Source organism: Perca flavescens, chromosome 18 (assembly GCF_004354835.1).
Source record: "Perca flavescens isolate YP-PL-M2 chromosome 18, PFLA_1.0, whole genome shotgun sequence".
NCBI lineage: Eukaryota > Metazoa > Chordata > Actinopteri > Perciformes > Percidae > Perca > Perca flavescens.
Genome location: NC_041348.1, coordinates 387,283 through 409,066, shown reverse-complemented (window position 1 = coordinate 409,066; position 21,784 = coordinate 387,283). Strand labels below are relative to the sequence as shown.

Genomic DNA, 21,784 nt, shown 5'->3' with positions numbered 1-21,784 from the left:
CTTGTAAGAAAAACTGTACCTCACTCAGTCTCTGAAAAGGTGCTTTGTAGAGCAAACAATACGTCTGTCTCAGATTCAACGTGAACGCATTGCAATTGTGTTTGTGAGCGCACCTTTTCTCTGTGCGTTGTTCGATTGCATTCCCCGAGCAACTAACAGTAATGTCAGAGAATGAACCAGGATAAAGCTGCTAGAGCCTGAGTAAAGTGATGAATGCAACCTAGTGTGAAACTCACGCTGATCTCCTAACAGCAGACAAGCCTCGTATTAAAGCCGGCTCCTCTGGCTCCTTTCTCTCGTCTGTGTGCTCTGTGACAACAACAGCAGAGGGCCGCCTGGACTTCTGCAGGCTAAGGGGTTTACCTAATTATCTGGTATTAAGTCTAAATGGAAGGCTTCCCTCTATCATCCCGCGCCACATGGCCATAACAGGCATAAGCCATAGTCTTACAAACCATTAGGCTTTACAGGCACTTGACCTGAGGACACAGGGCACTGACACAGAAAGTGAGGCTGTGGGGCTGACAGGGCACTTAGGTTACAGTACACTGCTGGACACATCTAATCAGTGTTGTGAAAGTAAAACTCTTTTAACTGAAGGTCCCAGTTATAATAGGGGCAGGGTATCAAACCGAAATATTTAGTTCATTGCACTAGCAATTTACTGTCAAGTGCAAAAGCTGGCATCAGTGTGGTCTGATTCATAATCATGTTTACTTCTTTTTTGATAAAATAATTCCTGATTTAAATACGCTTTGAAAAACTATATTTAACGCATAAGAACTTTGGCTTCCTTTGTGAAATGAAAAAGGTGTTCAGAAAAGTATGAGCTTGGTATCAGTTTGAAAGTTTTTGGAACTGATACCAAACCTCAGTACGGAGTACCTAGGTATAATTCATTGTCACAAAGATCTTTGCTGATTATTATTTAGCAGTTACCATCACCTGGCCCTCCTGCAATGCAGCATTTTGGACATACAGTGAATTCATGTCACTGAAGGAATAAAAAGCAGCACTAGTGCTTACTGCTTAGGCATCATACCTTAAGTAAGTAAGAGTTTTGCAAATGTAAAGCAGTGACATGAGTGGGTGTAGGCAAAACCAATGATCTGACCACAGGGCAGACAGTGGTCAACTGCTGGAATGTCCCACAGGTTGTTATTATGAACATGAGGCTGGACACACAACCTACTAACATCCCCAGAGCACCAGATCTCAATGTTCATTGCTGAGTCTGACCTGATAAAAAGATTAACCGGTACTTTACAGTGTTTGTTTATGGTCGTTGGAGCTGTCGGGTTGTCTCACCACACTCCAAGTGCTCTGAACAATGGCTGTGCTGATGGTAATTCTTGCAATTTCCCTGTTTTTTGCAGGTCACTGCCAGGGGATTCGCTCCATTGTTGCAGTTTGCCTACACTGCTAAGCTGTTACTCAGCAGAGAAAACATCCAGGAGGTCATCCGCTGTGCCGAATTCCTGCGCATGCACAACCTCGAGGACTCATGCTTTCGCTTCCTGGAAGCTCAGCTGCGCAGCGAGGAGGATGGCTTGCTGCTCTGCCGCAAGGTGGCAGCGGAGGTGAACAACTCAGAGGATGAGAGCATGCAGTCAGAGGTGGAAAGGCCCACCTCCCCAAAGGCACGGCGCTGTGCTGACACCCTCACCTCCTTTGGACACCCTGACGATGATCGGCTAGCAATAGCTATTCCCAGTAATTTCACAGATGGCCGGCTGGACTTTGATCGGCACGGAGCATCAGACCTGCCACGATGCCCCAAGTACAGGAAATACCAGTGGGCTTGCAACAAGCACAATGACATCTCCTCACACACCAGTACCTCAGGTTTTCCAAGCACATTAAAGCAGAACAGCGTTAGCGGGGCAGTGCCGGGTCAGGGCAGGCTGCCTTTGGCACAGATCAAAGTTGAACCTCAGGCAGAGGAAGAGGCCATCTCATTGTGCCTGTCAGGGGATGAGCAGATCGTCAGGGATAAGGACAGTGTGACAGCCATGGAGATGGATAGCCCCATATCTATGGAGAGAATCAAGAGAACCAAGTCCCCTTCCTGCCTCCGAGCCTTCTTCAAGAAAGGGGTTGACCTCCCCATTCTGCCCAACACATCACAGCAGCTATTCCCCAACAGACTTGTGTGCCCACAGGACAAAGGCAACTCTCAGGGAGATCATAAAAATGACTTCTGGCCTTTAACTGGGGAGCTGGGTCTATCTGTTACATCCCCAAAGGAGGTGGATGGTTTCCCTGCAGGGTTGTCCCTAAAATCCGCTTCCTGCGATGGGGTCTGCAAACAGGAAGTTGAGCTAGATCGCCGTAGTGTCATATTTTCCTCAGGGGCCTGCAACCGTCTGGGAACTCCAGCACATTCCTACCCTGGTGGGAACTCTTTGGAGATGGAGCTCTCTGATCACATGCCAAAGGGCCTGTGGGCAGGAGCCAGCCAGTCCCTCCCCACCTCTCAGACCTATTCTCCCAGCACCACCTCCACTGAGCCCCCACTTCTGTGCCGCCCACGACCCAACACCAGCTGCCCAGTGCCAATCAAAGTGTGCCCACGCTCGCCGCCTTGTGAGACGCGCACCAGGACTTCCAGCTCCTGCTCTTCGTACTCCTATGCGGAGGACGGCAGCGGAGGCTCCCCCTGCAGCCTGCCCCAGTTTGAGTTCTCTTCCTCTCCATGCTCCAATGTGGCGCGCTGCCTCAGTGTGGACCAGCAGGAGCAAAGTGTCGGTGGGGAGGCCCTTTTTAACCAGGTGCGGCCCAAGATCAAATGTGAGCAGTCCTATGTCACCAACTCCAGCGACGAGTCGGGCTCCTTCTCAGAGGGAGACAGTGAGTCCTGCCATGTGCAGGAGAGAGGGCCAGAGGTGAGTGTAAAACATTGTCTTCCACATGTACCACACAATGTAGCCATTACACTCAATTCCACCATGGCTAATTATATCGCAGTGCCCTGCTCTCCAGGTCTGCATTAGCAGTCATTAAATCATCATGTAATTGAAGGAGGAGTGTTCAGAACAAGATTTACAGCATCACCAAAGGGCACAGATGTGCTTTGATATTATTAATCTGCTTCATGCACTGCTGGAGATCTGTGTAATGAGTCTGAATATGTGAGCCCAAATTCACCACGACGATGCAGAAGGCTGTGGTGCTGTTTTTTACGACTGTGAGTGGTTCATCGTCTTAGCTGAGAGTAGCGTATATGTGTGAAAGGCACTGCAGGCGATTGAAGGCTCAGGATTCTCCCAGGGTAGGACTGGCCTCTGAAGTGATTCCCTCTGGCTCTGTCTGTCTTCCTGTCAATGCCAGCTACCCTAACTAGCTCATTTTAGCCCAGCAGAAACACTGACATCTATAATCCACCCCTATAAATATGCATATTTCACTAATGAATTATAAATTCAATAATGCTAATTCTCAGTGAAGCCTAGCCTGACTTTTGACCTTCCTGAACTATCAATAATTAGCTGTGATACCCAGCCACAGTGAAGGTGTGCAGTGCGTCGCAAAAGGGATTACAACCAATACATTACAGCAGTGATGTTCTATGGCCATAAAGGTTTAATGGCCGGCGGTTGCTGTGAGTTTAATGTGTGTGGGCGAGAGGTTCAGACCAGTCTCATGGCGGGACTGTAGCGCAGCTCAACAGTGCTGACAAGGATGAATAGCCAATCCTCTAATCATCCTCCCCTAATCCACATGGGCAGACGTCCTCCAAGCTGCAGACTGGACCACTGTTGTTGTTTACCAGGAAAAGATCAGCGAGGGACCCTCTAATTCACACTTGAAGTATGGCGCAGGTGTAATAACATCAAAATGAGCAGATTTCCTACCTGAGGGAAAGAAATAGGCATTAAAATGAATTTACAGAGAACAGATTTGCTTCCTCGTTGCGCTGCTGTTTACTCACATTAATGATTCAAATTTCCATCTGCATCTCAGGCCTGTATCTCCAAAATGTCTCTCAAATGCTGTTAGGAGCTTGAGCTCTTTTCTGTTTCCCTGGTTGGGATTTGAAATGCTTTTACAATAAATTATACATCACCCACTACAATCAATTATGAGGTCTTCACATGACACTAGCATTGTCATATGTCTTTCTCTAGACTGTGACATCACATGTTGGCAGTTGCAGAGCTTGAACACACAACCTTTTGACTACAGGAGGCTCCATGTTACCACCAGTCCATCTTGACTCGTGTGATATTACATTCAGTGATGTTTGCTTGAGGTGCAGGCAGAATTATTTTTGATGAGTTTGGTGGAGAGGGCTTATCTAAGTGCAGAGGGAGCAGAGAGAGAGAGAGAGAAAGAGAGAGAGAGAAAGTGGTGCGTTGCCATGGTGATCAGATTCAAAGAGCAAGTCGGTGGTTGGAGTTACATGACAGGATTTAGCTTTTCCGTGGAAAGAATTCAGTTCCACTGCTGAAACAGAGCTGCAAGATAAAGAGGCTCAGCAGTAATGTGTAATTATTACCTTCCTAGCATGGCACATAACACCCATCGCCATTACATTTATGGGCCTTTGAAGGGCCTGCTGAATGTGCCACTGTAAATGATGTAAGGTTGATTTACAGCATTCAGCTATCAACTGGGAGAGCAAAGATGACTAGGAGACATTTGGTTTCCTTTGTCAGTTCTTTGTGTGGGTATGACTGTGTTTTTGTATGTGTCAGCCATTGTTGGTGCTCCATTACTCCACACAATATCCTCTGTCAAATCTCTATTGACTTACACAAGCTCTTCTGCCAGCTTTCCACTCACCATCACAGGCTGTTGATAAGATCCTTCATGAATGAATGTTTCCCAGATCTGCCTGCTCTACAGTATTTTGCTCTAGTATTAAAGTGGAGGTCACAGAGAGATAATTCCAAAAAGCAGCTCAGTCTTAAGGCCGGGACACACAGGGCCAAAAATCGGCCGTTGAACAGTCTGGCGAGGTCATTGACTCGAGTCTGTTCGGTGTGTCCCGTGCCGTCGTCAGTCTGAAGGGCTGTCGGCGTTCATTTTCACCGACCTGACCTGATCAGTCGGTGGCAGGGCAGTCGGGACTCACCCGGAAATGGGGAGCGGAATGAGCGTGACTTGAGTCTCTCAAAATCTGATGAAAATCTTTTAAACTGACCTTTGTTGATCTGAAATGAAGACAGATTCAGTAACTGCACGGCCTATTTCTCGCTTAAAATGTTTTCAGAAACATGTTTCAGTCTGGCTTTGAATTTCCGGAGAAAACAAACCCGTGTGACGCGTTCGTCCAATCAGCTGCCGGTTTTAATTTTTTGGGCAACAATACAGATTAGCGCCGCCTGCTGTTATGGAGACGTATTAGGTCTCGTCTCTTTGGTGTGTTCTGAGGCACTTTTTGGACCAACACGGGAGACTGATCATTTATACTGGCTTTTTTGTTAACGGTTGGCCGTCTGGCTGGTGTGTTCACCTTTACGTGGTGAAGAAGTGCTACCTCATGCTTCCTGGGCCACTTGTTTTCTCTCTCTCTCTCTCTCTCTCTCTCTCTCTCTCTCTCTCTCTCTCTCTCTCTCTCTCTCGCTCTCTTTCTCTTTCTCTTTCTCTGTAATTCGGGCCATACAAACAAACATGGAGAAGGCTGGCCTCACTGTGTTTGCAGAGCAAATGGCAGGGGGGAAAGCAGCTTTGGTAAAAATAGCTGCAGCCCTGGACTGTGGACTGGACACAGCAAATCCCGATGAGGAAGGAAGTAGTTAAAGTGCGGGGCAGTCCGACCGAGGTAGCCAGAGTCACTCGAGGTCTCTGGGCAGCTCGTGCTCTGTGGTTATGGTCTGTTGTGTTCATATGAGCCCCATCTGAGAACTACCAGCAGCTTCACACAGCAGGAAGCAGAGTTTCCTAAAGAGCAGTCTCGCATGTCCAGCTCTATTTCCACAGCGCTGTGGAGTAAGGTCTGGCTACACCACAGATACATTCTGGGATAGGAGAAAGAAATGCTCTGGGTTGTTTACATTTCTTTAAACCAATCACAATGGTCTTGGGCGGTGCTAAGCTCTGGACGCAGCAACGGTGGTTCTGCTAAATAGTCTCAGGAAGGAACTTGTTTTGGTGGAACATTTGCACCCTGCAATAGAAAACACCCTATTTATTATTATAATTATTATTATATTAATTGACATTTTCAGCGTGCAACTTGCTAGCTCGAAGTTTGTTGTTGTTTCTCGCAGGGTTTGAGAATTCCCAAAAAATAAAACTAAACCCAAAAAATAAAAAATAAAGTTGAACTTAAAGGGAATTATGTTTTCTAGTTTAATTCATTGCACTCAGACATTTTGTCACTACAGCTTTGCTTTATTTTGGTAACTTATACATGGTACATTTCTTTAGTCAAGGACAGGCCTAGCAGGCGTCCACAGTCCCACCTGGATAGCACAGCGCTGAAGGAGAGATGTATCATCCATGTGGTCCCTCCGTCTGTCTCTCTCTGGGTCTCAGAGCTCCAGCTCATGGCTCAAGTGGAGGCGGCGAGCTCATTCGAGCATATTGTCTGGCCACAGCCGTGAAGATATTGATCTCAGAGCGAGTGGGAGGAATGAGGAAGTAGTCCTGATACATCAGCACATTGTTGTTGTTTGTTTGTATCAGGCAAAACATGAAATAGAAAGAACGTGTGACAGGAAGTGCACAGAGCTTAATATCAGTCGTGTTAGGCTTGCACACAGCCAGAGAACCTTTGCTCTACTCCAGATATGACGTGGCTGTGGTCGGACTCCTATTTGCCATTCACAATTTTAGCTGTGAAGCTATTCACTTGTCTTAGTCATATTTGATAGTGATAAATGTACTGTATATGCATAAGATGTCAGATGAAATCTAGCAACAAGTGCCTTTTTTAAGTGAGGTTCCCCTTTCATCCCTGGGCACTATGGGTAATTTATTAAAGCAATATGAGAACATCCATCAGTGTAGTATAGTAATAGTAATACAGTATTTTTCAAATGATGTAATGCAATACAAGTATATGGCATCAACACTGATGATAAGTGTACCTGAATGGGAGTAGCTGTTAAAGACAACAAAAGAGAGAGCAAGCGAGTCTTGTCAGCACACTGATGTGATATGTAACATAAGTTTAACATTAGGAGATGTTTGCTCGTTCATTTCCCTCTTTAATCTGTATTTAACAAGGGTGTTGAATATAAAAATGTACGGATCACAGGAAGCCTTATTTCCTAGCCTTAAAGTACGCAGAGGGAAACTTGTTGAGCAAGTAGAGTGCTGTTTACCCAGGCGTTTTACTTTGAAATCTATATTTATCTAGCTTGATGCTTTTCCAAAAACTGTAGTATTAAGGTAATGAGATACAGTGCCTCTTCATTACCCCCCTGAAATTGTGAAAGTAATGATGTCCTTGTGTCTTTGGATGTGCAAAGTCTTTATACATGTATACCCCATCACATTGGCCTACTCGCCATGTCGCATTACCTTGCTAAACGTCCCATTGATGTTCTGCCTCCACTAGAATTTCTTCTTAATCTTGTTGAGATCATTCTATCGAATAATTTCTTTAAATATTCTGGCAAATTTTACCTACAACTACAAGGGACTGCTATGGGAAGTGCTTTTGCACCCTCTTATGCTTGTTTGGTGATGGGTCTATGGGAAGAAAAATATATACATAATATCATAAATAATCCTTTTCATTCTAAAATATCACTGTGGCGTAGATACATAGACGATGTTCTCTTAATATGGAAGGGTACCCTTAGTGAGCTAAATCAATTTTTTATCTATGTCAATTCCTCCACTGATTATTTGTCCTTTACTATGGAATGTGATAACCAGTCCATTGATTTTTTAGATCTCACCATCTTTAAGGACGTTAATGATATTCTACAATCTACCATTTACCGTAAACCCCTTAGTAGGAACACCCTGTTACGAGCCGATAGCAACCACTCGCCTCATCTGGTCCGTAATATACAAGTGGGTCAGTTTTTGCGAGTCAGAAGAAATTGTAGTACCTTAGCTGATTTTATGTCCAAAGCAGTTCATTTAGCGCACCGTTTTGAACAACGAGGTTATGATAAATCTGACATTACAAAAGCATGGGACAGGGCTCAAAGTTCAGATCGCACCTTACTTTTGAAGAAAAAACCTAAGTTACAAATAACACCCAGTGTATTATTTTCGACCGGCTACACTCCAGAAGCAGGAAGAATGAAAAATGTTATTCGCAAGCACTGGCATGTCCTTAAGAGTGACCCGACACTGAAAGACATATGCGCCAATCCGCCCAGGTTCATATTTAGGCGTGCCGGTAATATTCGTGACCGACTGGTCCACTCAGACATGTCTAACCCACCTCAGACTACTTGGCTTTCCAACCCACCCCTTGGTTTTTATAAATGTGGTAATTGCGCGCAATGCTCGAATTCGACCAATACGAAGGAATTTTCACATCCCCGCACTGGCAAGAAATATTCTATCTCTTCATTTATTAATTGTAACAGTACACATGTTGTGTCCCTTCTAAAATGCCCTTGTGGACTGGCGTATATAGGTCAAACTAAAGTTCAGCTCAAATTAAGGATATCTGAACACAAGACAGCTATTCGGACCCAGAACATAACTTATGCCATGGCGGGGCATTACAAGCAGGCTAATCATGGCTCCCCTGCATCACTGAGGTTCTGGGGAATTGAGAAAATCACAGCCCCACCCAGGGGTGGTGATATTATCAATAAACTCCTATGCAGGAAAGCCTTTTGGATACATACACTCGGCTCTTTAGAACCTCTAGGCTTAAATGAAGAATTTAATTTGACTTACTTTCTCTAATGTCAAAGTGTGTTATAGTATAGTATTTAGATAAATATACTTTAGTCCCCATTGCTCTGTGAACATCTTTGTAAAAAAACGTTTAAAATTTTTACATTTGTATACATTTTTTACATTTGTATTTTGTATATTTTGTTTGTATATATTCATCTTTGGCTTGGCTATGGGCATTTGCCCTTTAACGACTGATTACTGAGTGTAACACCTTGGTTGAGATGGGTGTAACTTTAGATTGTCACCGCCCCTTTTGAGCACAATCACACCTGTTGATGATCCTTATTAAGGGCTCCATTGCCCATTCTCTCCAAGGACTCTGATGAAGATGTAACTATACATCAAAACGTTAGTCACTGTTATGCACCTTAAGAAATAAATTCATCAAGTAGAAGACATCCGTGTTGCACCGGCAATTTTTTGCTATTTAACATTAGGAGATGTTTGCTCGTTCATTTCCCTCTTTAATCTGTACATAACAAGGGTGTTGAATATAAAAATGTACGGATCACAGGAAGCCTTATTTCCTAGCCTTAGAGTACGCAGAGGGAAACTTGTTGAGCAAGTAGCGTGCAGTTTACCCAGGCGTTTTACTTTGAAATCTATATTTATCTAGCTTGATGCATTTCCAAAAACTGTAGTATCAAGGTAATGAGATACAGTGCCTCTTCATTACCCCCCAAATCGCCCCTGGAGCGAACGCTGCATCGCTCTGGAGCGCTGAGTGGAGTGGGACAAATATAGAGACCAAACAGGAGATATGTTTGCGCTCTTATTTGTCGTGTCTGCAGAGAAGAGGATAGTGTGATCAGGATGCTCCTGCAGCTGAGTTACAGTACGTGGGCCCTCAGGGCCAGCTGGGGCTCAGAAACGAGTCCTCTGCAGGGCCTTCCATCCTGGAAGAACTGAGACATTTAGCGTCCACCTTACAGTGGTAATCTGCAAGATTCTTGTTGTGTTGATTTTGGCTACGTCTTTGCAGCACTGCGGCTAGTGCTGTGGTGTTTTTGCACTCAAATTCCCAGAAATAACTTGGCATTCAAACAGTGTGTCCAGTACTGCAGGTTTGGTGTTGTTTTTTGGTGGGATTTTCTGTTGATGAAGTTTGACATGTTTTTCTAATAACTACACATTTCTTCTTGCGTATATACTAAACAAACTGCAGTTGCTTCTGCCAGTAAAGTAACAAGCATCTCTGCATGACACTGAATGCTTCTTACATAGTAATAAGTAAAGCTTTTTATGAACATAGTACAGATTGATATTATTCATGACTATATCATTCAGCAAGAAAGCAGCATCTGGATATGTTGCAGATTATTACTCTAACCCCCAGGACAGAACAGTTCCTACTGAACCTCTCCACATTATCTTCATTAGGATCTGACTCAGGGTCTGGCCTGGAGCAGAGGTGTCAAGCAGCAGGCCCAGCCTCCAAAACACTGCTCCTTTAAAAGATCAGTTGTACTTTGCTGTTGTGTGTTGTTTGTTTGTTTGTGTGCGTGTGTGTTTTTTGTAGTTGGTAGTATTTTTACAGCCTATTTTTCATGCCTCCTACGATATTAACATTTTACAAAAGACGCCAGCAGTCAGAAGATCAGACCGATTGTATCCATAGAACAGGAATTGAATGAAAACATCCTTCAGCAGGTGAAAATGATCATCTCACATGTTTGACAGAATTTTTTTTACCTGTCCTTTGTATCCATCCTTTATTTTTTAATAGTGCTTGGTGTCAGGGCTGAGGTCCAGCACAGCGCTGTTTCCCTCCCCCCATCTGCAGCCTAATGACCCAGAGAAAGACAGTGACTGAGGATACGGATGAGGAATGAAGAGAGAGAGAAATGTGAATCCAGAACAGTGTGGTGTGAATTTATGACCAGTGTTGAAGCGTACTATATTTAGCCGTCCCCTGCGTACTGGTGACTGGTAGATGAGAGGGAGAAAGAAACCATCACAAGGTCGCAGCGTCTCCTTCCTCTTGTTTTACTAGCCTGGTTTGGCCAAAGATTCCGTCAGACCCTGTCGGGGGAAAGCTCCCACCTCTGTAAGCGCAGCGCATGATGGTACACAAGCGATCTAATCACAAACAGAGTCATCTCCCTCTCTGCTTTAGATGAAGCTGGCAGCTCTTACTGATGTTTGATAGCTGTCCTGCTCCCCTTTGAGGCTGGAGTTGTCATGCCCTGGAAAAGGAGCGAGAGGCGAGTGTGGCCTTGCAAGCCGGCTCATTACTTATTCATGTGTCTGCATGCAGATGTCGCGCTGAGATGAGAAAGAGGGCTCCTGGCGGCGCAGAGGGCTGCACTTCTAATGAGGAAACTCAAGCCATTTTCTCTCTCCAGGATAGATTGACATGTAGATGTGCTCTTCATTGAGGAGTCATTTTGATTCTGTCATGAGTAGGCATGTTGCTTTATCCCCCAGAGGAGGGGGGGGCACAGAGCTGAGCCACCTCTGCTGCAGCTGTGCTCTAGTCCTCTGAGCCAGGTAGAGTGGGAGGGCTTCTCTTTCTCCTCTCTTCCTCCATTGTTTGACTTCCTGCGCTACTGAGAGGCAGCCACAGGAAAGGAAAGGAAAGTGAGGGGAGAAGGAGAGCTGGCTGTCTTCCTCTGGCTCTTTGTTAAGCCTCCACTGCTTCCCTCGCCGCCTACAGCTACAGATCCCTGGTGCACACAGATACCGCTGGGGTGGATCTGCCTATGATGAGCTTATCGTAAGGTTTGCCATCACCTGAGGGAGAGAGGCGCTCCAAACTGAGAACAAGAGAATAAACACATACACCCTTGATATGGTGTCATATCAGTGAAGAAATGCCACACAGCTTTCTTTCAGTTTTGCTCTTCACCGCCAAATCACTGCTGCATTTATTGCACTGATTCTTTTGTTCTGCAGCCTGTGAAGGCGGTGTAGATATTCATGCCCCCAGAAATCACCTGACAATGATTTGGATCAGGTTGACAAGTCACTGCCCCCCCTCAATCTGTCATACTGGCTCCTTTCCAGGCACTAAGGGACAGATGGAGAGGGACTCTTTTCTTGGATCACCTTTTCCCCTCTGCTTGAGAATGTGCTACATGTTAAATGTGAGGCGGAGACCGCTGAAGGCTCACTGAGTCCTGCTCTGGGAGGCAGGGACACAGCGCTCTTCTGCCACCTAGTGGTCAAGTGTAGTAACTGCCCTACAGTTAGTAGGCATGATGCATCGACTCACCTTGTAGATTCTCCTCTGTGTACCTGGTAGATTTAGCCATAATCCATCATTAATCTCCCTCATTAAATCACACAGGGGATGTTTATTGAGCCAATCCAACAAGTCAGTGATGTTTTGTTGTTGTGTGTTTTGAAATTAAGATATTAATAATGTCAAAGGGACTGCAGCTCCAAAGTATGGAGAATTAAGTGTTTGATTATGATCAATTAATAAACTAATAAAGCAAGTCTAAGACTTCATACTAAATCCACTCTTTTGACTTAGTAATGATATGTTCAGTCACTTTATTATACGATAAAATGATTGTGGTCCCTATCTGTAGTGTTGATGACAACAGGCAACATTCTTTGAAAAACAGAAAATCCAGAAATTCTGTCCCAGAGTTCAAGGCCCCATCCCCTATCCAGACACATTATGCTGCAAAAGAAGTTAGTGATGTGTAGTCATAAGTTGTTTTAAAAAAAAAAAAACTCTCCACACATCCAATTGTATCTCTGCAGAAATATTGTGTATTTTAAAGCAGATTTAAAGATATTGGTGGGTATCTCTTGAAAACTCACCATGTGTAATTTCTGTGCATATTTATAATGCAACCTCCACAACCTGGATGCAGCTACTGAAGGCAGTACAAAGACAGATGGAGTGTTAAGTTGCTCTTTAAATTGTGATTTTATAAACCCAAAGTAAAAAATGCACACCCATTGTCACTTATTTAAGTGTAATATAATATATTATATGAAGCCCCTCCCTCGGGTCTGTGTGGCTGTTTGATTGACTCTTCTTCACTCTGTCTCCAACATTCATCCCTATCATTCTTATTTACTCTTTCAACCTGAGCACAGGTCTAACCAGCCAAAATAACTCAAAACACCTTTATATTTTAAAATGGCAAAATTGGTTTTACGAAGGCTTTTACTAATTTGCCTTTTTCGTTTTTGTGTCCTCATGTGTCAGATTCCATCTCACAATTCACAATGCATCCTTAATTTAATTGGTCAATTGTGTTTATAAATTAAAATAAGTTAAATTAATGGATTAAACCTGAAAAGTCTATAATTATTCCAGTGGCACACTTGAGTCTCCATACAAAAAAAGAACTTAGTATTTTGTACATTTTGGGCAACTTCTGTCCACCTTAATTAATGTTCAATAGAATATGAATGAAAATGTATTTGTTTTATACATAATGTCTGTTTTCTTTTCCTCCTGCCCCAGGTGAAGCTGCCTTTCCCTGTAGATCAAATCACGAATCTTCCACGGAACGACTTCCAAATGTTGGTGAAAATGCACAAACTGACCTCGGAGCAGCTGGAGTTTATCCATGACGTGAGGCGGCGGAGTAAGAACCGCATCGCAGCGCAGCGCTGCCGCAAGAGGAAGCTCGACTGCATCATGAACCTGGAGTGTGAGATCAGAAAACTGGTGAGTCCGCTGTTTCCACCAACACAGTCCCCAGCTGTCACCGCATGCTAGATGCTAGATCGGATCTGCTAGACCTGTTGAAGCCACAGGACTTATTCTGCCTCGTATTGGTTTTCCCTGGTATTCTGACACTAACCCTAACCAATCCCCACTCCCAATGCCTAAACCTAACTATGTCCACCATTCTAGCAGATCTGATTTAGGGTCTACCATCAAACACCCTCTCACCAGGAATAACTGTTAGCTTCACCGCCTGAGCAAGCACATGCTCCGTTCTCTCTGCCCCGCCACCCGTCACAGTGCCCTCTGGTGGCCATGCTAGGTGAACAGAGCAGCGTGGGGGTGTGGTGAAGCTCGGGTTCAATCTGCAGGAAACTGTGATGGGTTTGAAACTTAAAGTGTTGATTTGTTGTGTCAGCCTTCAGAAATAAGAATAAAAAAGCACTCACGGACTGGCTCCAGCTGAATTGGTGGTGATGGCGCAGTGGCTATGACACGTGCCTTTGGTGTGGGAGATCTGCGTTCAGTTCCCACTGTGATACATCCACCAATATGTCCCTGAGCAACACACTTAACCCCAAGTTGCTCCAGAGGTGTGCAGCCTCTGACATATGTAGCAATTCTGAGTCACTTTGGATAAAAGCGTCAGCTAAATGACATGTAATGTAATGTAATGTATGCAGGGAGAAAGACTTTTATGATGCAACAGGAAGACAATCATTACCAACCTGATAACTGATAATACAGTTGACTTTTTGATAATATCATGAGATGTTAGCACAGTATACGAAAGAGACATTAAAGTATGAATTGATATTTTTTCAAGTCAGGTGCCCGTATGAACATTGGAACAGTTTTCCTGCTGTATTCATTCCCCCGTTTATACTGGCCTTTAAAAGATCCCTTCCCAATGCAAAGTGATGGGGGATAAATACAGTCTTTGTTTGGTGTGTGTGTGTGTGTGTGTGTGTGTGTGTGTGTGTGTGTGTGTGTGTGTGTGTGTGCGTGCGTGCAGGTGTGTGAGAAGGAGAAGCTGCTGACGGAGAGGAACCAGCTGAAGGCGTGTATGGGTGAGCTGTGGGAGAACTTCTCCTGCCTGTCCCAGGAGGTCTGCCGGGACGTCCAACTGAGCCCTGAGCAGGTCCAGTCTCTCCACCACTACTGCCCCGTGCAGCGGCCCGCCAACTCCACTGCCAGCATCACGGCTGGCCACGAGACCAGGCCCCCCCCCAGCCCCGCCACAATTAACACCACCACCAGCATCGACCTCACCGGCCACTCCGGATCGGCCACGCCCGAGCCCAGCTTCCACGGCTCCCCCGGCCCCTCGGAGAGCGAGCCCGACTCGGCCGTCAGGAACGGGGCAGACAGAGAAATGGACGGCCGAGACACCAGCTTGTACACAAAGTCAGGGCTGGAGAAATCCAACCAGACGGTAACGGTGGACTTCTGCCAGGAAATGACTGACAAATGTACGACTGACGAGCAGCCGAGGAAGGACTGTACTCAGTAGTCTTGTTGTTTTATTATTATTATTTAATGTTACTCTTCTGACAAACCCTCTCTCGGGGTGTCTGAGACGTTCAGCCTCCGCCACTGAAAAACAAGCTTTGTTTGTATTTATGTCTTTTTGTGCTGTTTTTTTTTTTTTTTTTTTTTTTTTGAGCGGTTGACACTAAAGTTGTCTTAACAGCAGCAATACTGTTCTCCAGGTATTCTCCTCTTACCATGACAGAGTGGGAACTTCTCACCAAACACTTCGATGGTGCTATTCTCACCCCGACAGCAACCTCTCTGCACTGGAGACTCTGGTCTTCATGTGTCACGCATCACGACTCCAAGTTGAACCTCATCGGACCTAAACAGCAGCTCTCTGTCTCTCTGTTCCTGCCTTTCCCTCTCACATTTGCTCTTCTCTTCTTCCCACTCTGTCTCAAATCTTCTCTACCTCTTTCTGTCTCACTCTCTGTCTCTCTGTCTGTCTGTGGTTCGCCTCTCGCTAAATGGAAGTGGCCCTTTTCGTCACAGCAATTCAAACTCAGGAAAAGAAATCCTCTGAATGTTCAACCTAATTCAAAAATGAGAATACAGTTTCTGTACACGAGGAAGTTACGATGCAGTTAGACTGTAAAATGTTCATATGCAAAAAATGTCTTCAAGCGTCTGGCATTTGTATTTCTGTACAGGAGAACTTTGTGCAGGCTGTAACCGAAAAACATTCCTCCTTTGCCTTCCTCAGCACTGTACTGAAAGGAAGAAAGGTTTTTGCAGGCGGTTAAATGGCTATTTTTTATTTCCCACTCATCAGCAATACCATTGTATTTGGATGTTGTAAAGGTGACTTTCAAGTGCTTGTTTGGCAGAAATGTATATAGTACGGAGCATGATGACTGTAACAGTGATTTTGTACAGGTAGAGGCTTAGATGTTTCTTTTTCACGGGGTTATATCAAGCACCTTTTTGCTAAGGGAAAATCTTTGCTTTGCTGTTTCCTGTCCTGCCTAACGAATGCGCCCCATCACGGTGAGTGTTCTTAAACTCAGGAAATCAGCTCGATACACATGTGACACACACATACAGTACATACAGACACATGCGTCAACACACGTGTAAAATATTGAGCCCCATGCATGTATAAAAAGTTAGACTTTTAAGACGCGTTTTTACGTGAGGCTCAGGCCAGCTCCTCTCCTCTCTAAATGTGAAAAAAAAGAGTTCTGCATTGTGTTTTTTGGAGGAAATGTTATTTTGTATCAGTATTTGAAGACGATATTTGTGTCCACTCTGGCAGACATGCTTTGGGTTTCTTCACTGTTGCTGTTCAGAGATAGCAAAAAGCACAGCCGACATATAAGTGACAAATACTTTCATTTGTTTTTCAAATTGATCCTGAAAGAAATGAACACCTGTTGAGAAACTGAAAAAAATATTAACTTAAATCAGGCACTTTGTTCCCGGCCCCAAGCGCTCCGAGCCATTTAGCACTTCAATAAAGGTCTTTGTCCTTGCTTCAGACCCCTCAAACGTCTCAGACTGGAGCACTTAAATTGGCACTTCAAGAGGAAACAATCTTATTGATATGATTATATAAATATACAATTACAAATATCTCCATAAATAAAGTGTATCTGAAGCCTCCACATAAAAGAAGCTACTGTTTGAGAGTGTTCACACCTTATGTTTGTATTTCTTTAAGAATTGAATAAGCTAATTCAGAGTTCATTTAACGTGAAAGCAGTGTTTGTGTTGTCCAAATAATTGAGTAACAATCATATAAGATATTAATCCGTTTGCCCTAATTGTTTGAACATCCTTCTTTGTGATGTGCATGCATGCTGTCTACAGCTATAGGCCTAGTTAGTTTGTCTAGCTTCTGTTTACCTCTGATTTTAAAATGATATTTTTGTATGTATGAACAGGCAAGACAAGCTGAATTATCTCAACGCTCACTAGAGGCAGGCTATAAGTCCAACCAGGGTCGAGCTCTAGCACAAAGGTTGAGTTTAATTGAAATGTGAAGCTTTATTCGTTGATTCTTTAAAGCCCCAATCCAAGATGGCGATCCCTGTTAGCCTAATAAAGAGCTGAAGCTAATGTCTCCGGTAGGCAGCTTACTATCTGCACTCTAAGACAAACTCATTTTCACTACAGTACATGCTATAAAAAAGAAAACCCTTCTGTATTAAAAAGAAAAAAAGGCTTTCATATGTATATGGGGAATTATAATGTTAAAGAAATGCTATTTCCTGAGTTGGACACCCTCTCCTGGTTTGATAATGTAACTGCTGCTACAAAGCTCCACCCCTTTTGATGACATCATACTTTAAAGGTAGTCTGACAAAATAGTCATATTTAAGGGAGGTTCAGCTGAAGTGAAATTTAAAAAACACAATTCAAAGTCACACATTACATTTGTAATATTGTATTTCCAACAAAAGCGGACCAGCAACTTTAATGAAGACCATTTCCTTCGTTCTAATCACAAAGGGTTCAAACCTGTGCTGTAGTGAATCCTCCTTTATCTTAGAATACAGTGACAGTGAGCCTCATATGTGGGTCATTTTGTTAACACAGTGTTGTATAACGTTTTGAAAATGACTACATTTTAATTCTTAACGAATCTATTTTTGGCCAAATAAGTCTGGTATCGGGGCTTTAAAGTTTGGTGAAATGTTCTCCCCCTGACTTTAACTGATGTAAATTTTAGATGTAGTTTAAACTATGAGACAGAGTAAGTGTATTTTATAAACCTGTCTTTAAACTTTTAAAAGACTGGTACATAGACCCATTCATGCACACACACACACACATATATACAGTATATATTCATACGACACACACACACACAGCACGTTGTTCTTCATCGACTGGTGTGGTTTTTCGTGTTTTCGGCCCTTTATCCTGTTGCTCTTTTCATTCTTTCCTGCATATTTCCTGCAGCAGAGCAGTATTTACCCATGTGGAGATTCTACCAGGTCCAAGCCAGAAAAACAGTGGAACCATCTGCATTACAAAAGCTTCTTTTCTGCAAACGTTATGCAACTCATTTTCTGGTTATGTACTTTTTGTTTGTTGCATTGGACTTCTGACTTTATGTTTGGAGAAAATACATTTGTGAAGTTTGTGTTAAAACTATTGTGACAAAGGCCTCTGGGTTTCTCCTCAGATATCCTAATAATCCTACAATGATCACATTTTTGTTTTTGCATAGCGGATTTTATACCAATCAAATGACGATAATTCAACTTAAACGTTTAGATTCCTGTAAAGAAGACAAAGAGGTAATAGAGTAAACAGAGGCCTCTGATTGGTCAGAGTAGAGTTACAGGCATCCTCAGCTGCAACGGGGAGATGAGTTCATGTCAGCATCTACAACATTTCCCCGGTTGTTTAAGGGGTCAGTTCAAGTTAAAAAATATATATAAGAGAAAAAAAATTCTCACTTATATATTGTGGGATCTAGTCATGTGGACAGTTTGGGTTTTATTGGTCCAGGTTTTGGGATATCTGTCTGTTGAGATTTCTGCCTCCACTCTAGACAGTGGAGGATTTCCTTTGTGGTGTATCACAAAAGAAATGCAATATTAATTTGCAGAAGTTGTGTCCTGTTACTCGGATAGTCACATTGCTGTGAACAGTATTTTGTTTTTAGACAATCTCAAAACTTTGGTGAATAAAACCCAAATGATATGCATGGCTAGATACCACTAGAGGGAAGTGAAAACATATTGCTTTTGCCATTTGGGTGAACCGACCCTTTAGTGTCTCAGGGTGCCAAGCATTTGAACCTGCTCTCTATATCACGACGAAGCAGATTTTTTTTTTTACTTGCTTTGTTTGAGAGTCAAACCAAACGTCCCTTAAATATGATTAGTTAATATTACTTAAAGCAGCAGAACAATAATGAAACAAAACATTGATATATTATCACTTGAAAACGTTTTAATGGCTTACAATTTTAGCGCATGGAGCAGACACAGAGCAACAGCATTGATTTGGTTCCACTATGTTCACCAGCTAGTCTCTAACTTTGTATCTGTGTCATCAGCAGCTAGCACACAAAGCTGCCTGCTGCTGGAAAAGAGATTAACGAGAACAGAGATTGCTCATTGGAAACCAAAATAATGAGCTAAACGAAGCTAATAAGATGAACATTACACAGTGTTCATATAAAATATTGATAAGTGCGGCTTTAAGTGATGTAACAGTAATAATAAGCATACACAGACACATTAAGCAGAATACTTTTGGGGTTTTGGCCATTAGAGCAGGTTGCTGTTGCTGTTGCTGTAACTGATTGCTCGTACCTTTTTGTTGTGTATTTGTCTTGTTCAGTTAAACATTTTTGTTGCTGCTTCTCTGAAACAAACACTGGCTTTTCAACTCCAAAGGTTGTTCTATGAAAAAATATGAACAAAAACATGCCTTTCTCACAGATTGCTCAACTTTATTCAAAACAGAAATCTGGTATCCTGGTGGAATGCGCAGGCTGAGATCATTGAGTAAAATATAAAAATGGAAAATGTTTACAAATGGATGTCATGTCATGTTTAATCAGATTTTGCCATGTAAAAATCACTCGGTTCAATTGTACTGGTCTTTGTGTTGTTTAAAGAGACACCTTGTCTTTAATCCAGCTTTTGGATGGGTCACATGGATACAAGTGCACCTCCAATATTTGCCTTAGAACTTGCAGAGGCCATAGTTCACATTCAAGTGAAGTGAGTGTATGCAGGGGCCTGGGCCCCCATCCCTGAGTCAACAGTGCAGACTTTCTCACACTTATCTACCTGTGAAATCCTTCATACCTCTCATAACTGGTCAATGACTGTATCAGCAAACTGCATCAGGTGTTTTTTCTACATGCTTTTTACACAGATTATATGGATTATTGTATTAGTAGATTTTGGTGCATCCTTTTTAATGTAATAGCTCTTAAGCTTGTAGTTCAGTTGTTTTTTTCTTTCATTTTTCTAGATGACTGTTTTGTGTTAATATTGTCAATTGGAAATAGCTGTTATTTGCTTATTCTCTACTAAGAGTTCTTACCTTTATCATTTTTAAATGCTACATGACCCTAATTAATTAAAAATGACTTAATAACCATTGTAAATACGGTATTGTGCAAACCCCATTTTCATTCATTTCAATTGCTAGTGTTAAATAAATGATTTTTGTCTAGACACCATTTCTCTTTATGAAATAAAGAAATATGCATATCATTGTTGTGTTTTGTGGATGTTTTTACAAAAACCTTAGCCTGACAAGCCAGACCCACATCCAGATGTAGGGTCTGGGCACTCACCATTGACAGAGCTTGATCCGAGGGGCGGGATAAACGGTTGCACGTAATAGGATAGCGCTACAACCAGACAGAGCAACAAAGAAGGTAGCGGAGCTAGTTGATAGATTAAACTTTTGCCGTATCCGGTCGGCAAAACTCCGAACACATCTTCCTTTTTTAAGAATGATTTCTGTGCCGTTCTTTGTTCTTTTATCAAAGAAAAGCTGAACTCCAAGTCTTCCAGAAGACCGCTGTCCCCAGCAGCAGCAGCCATAAGCCCCGCCCACCGACTCTATACACAATGTGATTGGCCTGACCAAAATTTGGTTTTTGCAGCTTGAAAGTCAACGGAGAGTGCCTAGACTCCCCCCTGGCTGCCAAATAAATTTGCTGCCACTAGGGGGAGTCTAGATTTCTAGGCTACAAAAATCTTGTTGGTCGGTATGAAAGCTGCATTAGTTTGGCCATTCTGGGGCAGCAGAGCAAACTTGTGCTATTTCTGCAGTTAAATCTAAATCTAGAAATGTTTTTACAACAACTGTAGATATTGTGAGAAGTCATAGTATACAGTGTTGAGAAAAAAAATTCTAAAAACGTCATAGTATAGTATGTCGGGGGAAACAAATTATTAAAAAAAAGTCATAGTATAGTAAGTTGAAAAAAATGATAAAAAGTCATAGTATATTAAAGGTGCTCTAAGTGATGTGACGCATTTTAGGCTACAACATTTTTCGTCACATACAGCAAACATCTGCTCACACTCGCTATGCTAGCTGTCTGTCCCCTGAACACACTGTAAAAAAACATCTCCTCACTATCTGCTAGCTGCCTGTCCCCTGAACACACTGTAAAAAAAAATCTCCTCACTATCTGCTAGCTGCCTGTCCCCTGAACACACTGTAAAAAACATCTCCTCAATATCTGCTAGCTGCCTGTCCCCTGAACACACTGTAAAAAACGCGGTCTCTGAGGACAGCCCAGACTCCACAAACGCCAACAAAAACAAGCAGCGCCAACCTGCCCCACGAACCATAACAAACAGTGTTCCAGCCAATAATAGACAAGAAGGAGCTGGTTGAGCCATCACTCCAGCAGCATTAGCATGTAGGCTACTTCCATAACGTGTATTCATAACTCAACCAGCTCCTTCTTGTCTGTTATTGGCTGGAACACTGTTTGTTATGGTTCGTGGGGCAGGTTGGCACGGCTTGTTTTTGTTGCTGTTTGTGGAGTCTGAGCTGTGAGACCGCATTATTTTACAGTGTGTTCAGGGGACAGGCAGCTAGCAGATAGTGAGGAGATGTTTGCTGTATGTGACAAAAAATGTTGTAGCCTAAAAAACATGTCACATCACTTAGAGCACCTTTAATTCGAAAGATGTATTTAAAAAAGTCATAGTGTATTATGTAAAAAAAAGTCATGATAGAGTATGATGAAAGGTAATACCACTCATCAGGAAAGTTTGGCCCTTCTGCTGACAGAATGCTCATGTATCTACCATTTTTCTCCTCTTCCTCTTCTCCATTCACTGCTTTTTGCTT

The 21,784-nt window shown here is 43.0% G+C and overlaps 1 protein-coding gene across 1 annotated transcript in view; it reads left to right on the top strand.

The window, feature by feature from the left end:
- Positions 1-15,019, top strand: part of bach2b (BACH transcriptional regulator 2b) — a 94,109-nt gene extending 79,090 nt beyond the window's left edge. The window contains exons 3-5 of the mRNA XM_028605783.1: positions 1,377-2,885; positions 13,253-13,459; positions 14,475-15,019. Coding sequence (XP_028461584.1) covers positions 1,377-2,885; positions 13,253-13,459; positions 14,475-14,972 — 2,214 coding nt within the window. The 3' untranslated portion in view covers positions 14,973-15,019. The remainder of the gene's footprint in view (positions 1-1,376; positions 2,886-13,252; positions 13,460-14,474) is intronic.
- The last annotated feature ends 6,765 nt before the right edge of the window (positions 15,020-21,784 follow it).